Source organism: Amblyraja radiata, chromosome 10 (genome assembly GCF_010909765.2).
Source record: "Amblyraja radiata isolate CabotCenter1 chromosome 10, sAmbRad1.1.pri, whole genome shotgun sequence".
Lineage (NCBI taxonomy): Eukaryota > Metazoa > Chordata > Chondrichthyes > Rajiformes > Rajidae > Amblyraja > Amblyraja radiata.
This window is the reverse complement of record NC_045965.1, coordinates 29,049,722-29,055,721: the sequence shown is the minus strand read 5'-3', so window position 1 is coordinate 29,055,721 and position 6,000 is coordinate 29,049,722. Positions and strand designations below refer to the sequence as shown.

The following is a 6,000-nucleotide window of genomic DNA, read 5'->3' as shown; positions in this document are numbered from 1 at the left end:
AATAATACGGATTTTAATTTCAGATACATTTTGTCAGATCACTCAAGCATTTGTATAGCCAATATAAATTTAGAGACTGAGTTTTATTAATAAGAAATTAAATCTCATTTTCAATTCAGCCCACTTCATACCAGCATAGCCGGGTTACTAACTCAGCTATTCACATATGTCTCCAATTCAGATTCGACCAAAAAAGGAAGTCAAAATCATCAAAATGTCCCTTGCCATGCTGAATCTTGCCTTTACGCGGAATGGAGTTTTCTTACACCGATAATTAGCAAAAGAAAGATGGTACAGCAATAGAGGTGCTACCTTATAGCTCCTGAAACCTACGAGCGCTGACTGTTCGGAGTTTGAATGTTCTCCACGTGACCTACGTGAGTTTTCTCTGGGATCTCCAGTTTTCACCCACACTCCAAAATCGTACAGGTGTGTAGGTTAATTGGCTTGGTAAAATTGCAAATTGTCGCTAGTGTGTGTAGGGGGGGGGAGTGTTAGGATCGCTGGTCGGTGCAGACTCGCTGGGCCGAAGAGCCTGTTTCTGCGCTGTATCTCTAAACTAAACTGTTTGATTTGAAACATTTTCATTAATGCTGTGTGGCTGTTATGATCTCAAAAGGGAATTGGATAAAAATATGACATGAAAATTTTGCAGTGTTAGCGAAAGGATCGGGACTAATTAGGTCTTGCAAAGAGTTAGAACAGGGATGATAGGTAGAAACAAGGAACGGCAGATGCTGGTTTACAAAAAAGGACATAAATTGTTGGAGCAACTCAACAGATCGGGCAGCATCTCTGGAGAACATGGGTCAGGACTCTTCTTCAGACTCAAGCATCTAAAGAAGGGTTCCGACCCGAAACGTCACCTATACATGTTCTCAAGTTGCTATCTGACCTATTAGTGCCTTTTTTAGGATGATGGGCTGTTTGGGTTCCTTCTGCGATGCCCGATTCAATGGGCAGTTGATGTCCCCAGTAACCTTTGGCAATGCACCATCCCTAACCCTACTCAGCCTGGAAAATTGCAATTTGCATTCGATTGATTCCTAAAGATGCCACACTTTGCACATTTTAACATATTATTCTACTAATCTCACTTTCTGTAATTCTGCCCTGTATGCACACCCCAATGGGAGCATTTGCAGAGTAGGGAGTGGTTATTTTGCAGAGTTTAGTCAAAATTGTCCACAGTTGTCCAGTAGACAAATGGCCCAGGCTGATCTACACACACCATGGCCCCTCCCAGCTGCACCCCACCCTCTTCTCCGCCCCTCACCCTGCTCGAAGTAAAAGGACAAAAATAAAATGGCGTCTTTGTGTTCGACTCTAGAGCACTTTGCATCACGACTGGTCTCACCTAGAAAAAGGAAACATTACTGAGCAACCACAGTACGCAAGGCTTCCATGTACAGTAAAAATAATACCATTGAAAAACATTAGTGCTTCAACACCGATTATTAATAAAATAATGATACAATGAAAAACAGAATGCATCAGCTCATACCATTTTGTTACTGCACTGTCGCTTGTTGCAGGAACATAGGTCAAGATTATCGGTACGGATAGTATTACTGCTGTGCACCACATTGTTAAAAAATATAACGGGTGCAATACATTACTCCTCATCCTGGCTACCGCTATGTGTCTTCAGTTCCCATCTGGGAGGGAGCACGGTGCAATATTTTCCGCTTGCTTAACCAGAGTCTTGGAAACAAGGTAGGATGTTTATAATGGTTGGAAATTCAGGCATAGGCTGAAGAGACTGGTTAGTCAAAGGGCTTCTGGTCATTAGTTCATTCCTGTAATTTGGTTTTGTTCACCAACACTAGCGTAGAGAATAAAAGCCGGCAGGTTGCGGCTTGGGGTAATCCATGGTTAAATCAAACAAATTGTACACAAAAGAACATCGAAGAAATCTTCACCCCTGGTAGGCGGTGGAGGGGGATGGGCGGGTGGGTTGTTAACTGCATAATTTGGTGGTTTCATTTTCCATGGAGTTCATGAGTTTGGCGTTGAAAGACTGGAGGGATGCTTGGATTCTGACCACCTCGCTGGTGGTCAGCTTGAGACGATGGCGGAGGAGGCAGGTGAAGAGGTCGAGGCGCTGGTGGCCGTAGGGGGAGAGGCGGTTGACTCGGTCTCGTATCTCCAGCAGCTGCAGCAGGGCAGAGTCCTGGGAGCCCTGGGTGTACGGGTAGTCCAACTGCAGGATGAGATCACGGATGGCATCAGGGTCGAAGTGCATGCTGTATCCAAACACCTGGGCGTGGCTGATCTTCATGTAGCCCAGGTTCCTGGAGGGGTCGATGAATTCCAACGGCTCATAGTACAGGCTCTCATTGCCGCTGGACTTGATGCGGCTCCTCAGGTAGATGTGGACCGTCTCGAAGAAGGTCTTCCACTTGTTGCCCAGCATCAGAGTCCAGTTGTAACACTGAAGAGGCACCTCCACCTTAGTCCTCTCCCAGTCTGGGAAGCTGTCTTCATTTACGGGCATGAACCAGCTCTCGGAGTGGCTACCTCCAAATGGATTCACATAGATGGCCAGCACTGGCTCCAAGGTGCTATTCTTAGTCAAACAGATTTGGATGGTCATGCCCAAGATCATATGGACAAAGTTGGTCTTGTACTTGTTGCTCTTCAACGTGAGCAGCATGCGCTTCCTCCATGAGGGATCGAACCAAGTGTTGAGGCGCATGTCGTTGCTGATGAAGATGGCCGGCACAATGATCTTGCTGTCGCGTTTCTGCAGCAGGTACTTGATCTCCATGTCCCGCAGGTCCTGCTCGGTCTCGAAGCCGATGTATTGCTCGGTGGGGTCAGCTACCTCTGGCCGGCAGACGCCGTGGGACAGCATGTAGCCCTCGTTGCAGCCGCCGCAGCGAGTCCGGTTGTCAGTGGCGCACACCACGCACGACATCCCCTCTCCCACTGCGCACGGGATGGCCTTCTGGCAGCTCACCTGGTCGTAGGGGCAGGTGCAGCTCCGAGTCTCCTCTGAGAATATCCCAGCCAGGCCATTGTCGGTGCAGTAGAGGAACGACTGGACCCGGTTAAGCCAGAAGGTCTTGGCCCTGAGGAGAGAAACACAAAACCACCCAATTCGTCAAGAAGGTAATGAAACATTCCTCACCCGCATTGGCTCATGGATTCACAAGTTCATGTCATTGGAGCAGCAGTAGGCCATTCAGTCCTCTCACCTTATACCTAGCCCCTCTTTCTTTCGTCTCTTCTATCATGGGAGAAAGAATGTGACTCTTGACCCTATCTTCTGCCTCTCATGGTAAACCTCCATCATGTCACCCCTCAATCTATTTGGTTGCAAGCAATGCGGCCCCAGTCTATCCAATCAATCCTTATAACAAGCCCTGTAGTCCAGGCAACACGCTTATGTTATAGGAGTAGAATTAGGCCATTCAGCTTATCGAGTCTACTCCAACATTCAATCATGGCCAACCTACCTTTCCCTCTCAACTCCATTCTCCTGCCTTCTCCCCATCACCATTGACACCCTTACTAATCAACAATCTGTCAATGACCACATTAAAAATACCCAATGACATGGCCTCTGCAGCCGTCTGTGGCAATTAATTTCACATATTCACTACCCTCTCACTAAAGAAATTCCTCCTAATATCCTTTCTAAACGTACGTCCTTTTATTCTGAAGCTGTGCCCTCTAGTTCTAGACTCTCCCACTAGTGGAAAAATTATCTCCATATCCACTCTATCCAGGCCTTTCACCATTAGGTACACCACTTTAATAACACCTTCCATTTGAAGAGCACCTTAAACACCGCAAAAGGGTCCAACTTGCAGTACTGTGGTCAGCCAGAGGGGGTGCCAATGTCTGGCTCAGCATCAACTTTTAAGGAAGGGAAAGGTTAGCCATGTCCCTTGATCCTGTCCACTGCCCAAGTTATCCCTTGGACAGCGATCATCTGTGAGTGTTCTACCAACCTACAGACAATTATTCAATTTATACTTGAATTTTAGTTTAAAGATACAGCATGGAAACTGGCCTTTCAGCCAATCGAATCCACGCAGACAATTGATCACCCGTTCACACTAGTTTTATGTAATCCCACTTTCTCATCCACTCCCGACACGTTGGGGATAATTTACAGAAGCCAATTAACCTACAAACCCGCACGTCTTTCTGATGTGGGAGGAAACCAGAGCACCCAGAGGAAAGCCACACAGTCACAGGGAGAATGTGCAAACTCCACACGGACAGCACCCGAGGTCAGGATTGAACCCGGGTCTCTGGAACTGTGAGGCAGCAGCTCTACTGCTGCGCCACTGTGCTGGCCTGAATGGTAGGGCTCCCAAAATCTGTTGAGATGGAGATTCTCCATTGAGTTTCCAATACCGAGATGGGAAGACCTTTGATGAGCACAAATATAAATGAGATCAGAACCTCGGTGGAAGATGGCATTAGGATTCCGAGCAGGATGATCTGTTTGGATCATGAGATATGCATATGAGAGCTTGAAGACTTAACGCTGTGCACATTTCCCCTGGGTCAAGCCGGGCTAAACATCAGCCAGGGTAACAAGAGCCATGCTATGCTAATTTACACCTGGAAGTGTAGAAACAAAGAACTGCAGATGCTGGTTTATACAAAAGATAGACACAAAGTGCTGGAGTAACTCAGCAGGTCAGGCAGCATCTGTGGAGAAAAAGGAGAGGTGACATTTCTGGTCAGGATCCATCTTCTGGCCTTCCTCGGAAACTTATTAAGATCTGAAGAAGGGTCCCGATCCAAAATGTTACCTATCCATGTTCTCCAGAGATGCTGCCTGACCCGCTGTGTTACTCCAGTACTTTGTGTCTATCTTCTATACCTGGAGACACGTGGGTCAATTTCCTATTCTGTGTAGTTTCACTCTGAAGCGATTGCAAGTGCATTTTACACTCTTTCATGCCGAGCTGATTTAATGTGTAACCTGTGGATCAAGCTACTTGTGCAAATGGGCCCGATTTCTATGTTGACACTTGCAAGATAACAGAACAGGATCTACCAATCGATGAGAATAGGGTGTGAAATATACATCTGAGCATGACGTTGATTCCAGGTTCATCTCCCAGCATGACACAGCAATATAATGCACATTCAATCAAATACGGACAGCACTGCAATGCAGAAACTGTTGTGCAGTTGAGATGGAGCGAGACTGAACAATATTAAGCAAATGGTGAAGTGCCTTTGACAGCTGCAGGGGCTGTGCAGTAAATAACTTTGGTGTAACAATCCATTTTGCAGTCCCAACGTTTAAAAAAAAAAGTAATTGACAAACTGTGTAAATGGCATGAAATCAATAAAGCCTCTGAAGGAGGTAATGATGCAGTCTGGGTCCATGACTGGAGTTGTCAGGTTACAGAATGAGGTATGTTTAGGGGTCATCAGGTACATGATTGGGGCAGTATAGAGGCAGAAGCACCGTGTATCAATCCATGCTTCATGGAGCAGCATTGTGGGGTAGTGATAGAGTTGCTGCCTTGCAGCGCCAGAGACCCGGGTTCGATCCCGACCTCGGGTGCTGCCTGTACGGAGTTTGTACATTCTCCCTGTTACCGCGAGGGCTTTCTCTGGGTGATGTTTTGGCCCACTCAGTCTACACCGACTAGCGACCACCCTGTACACTAGCACTATCCTGCACGCTGGGGACGATTGACCATTTTGACCAAAGCCAATTAACGTACAAACCTCCGGCAATGGAGGAGGCCCTGGACAGAAAGGTCAGTGTGGGACTGAGAAAGGGAGTAAAAATAATTTGCAACTGGAAGATCCAGCAGGCCTTGGCAGAATGAGTGCAATGTTCATCGAAATGGTCGCCGATTCTACACTTGGTCTGGCCGATGTAATGGAGGCACATTGGAAACTCCAGGTTCAGTAGCCACATGGGAGACGGCGGATGCAGTCAATTCACTTTGGAGAATAAATTCTTCTCAATCTAAATTAAAATAGGAAGTGTAGATCTGATTCAGAGCTCGTCAA

At 46.8% G+C, this 6,000-nt stretch overlaps 1 protein-coding gene across 2 annotated transcripts in view; it reads right to left on the bottom strand.

Moving 5' to 3' along the window:
* Positions 1 to 471: 471 nt before the first annotated feature.
* Positions 472 to 6,000, bottom strand: part of LOC116977718 (BMP/retinoic acid-inducible neural-specific protein 3-like) — a 122,633-nt gene continuing 117,104 nt past the window's right edge. For both annotated transcript variants that reach the window (XM_033028428.1, XM_033028427.1), the window contains exon 8: positions 472 to 3,074. In XM_033028428.1, the coding sequence (XP_032884319.1) occupies positions 1,961 to 3,074 (1,114 nt within the window). In that variant the 3' untranslated portion in view covers positions 472 to 1,960. The remainder of the gene's footprint in view (positions 3,075 to 6,000) is intronic.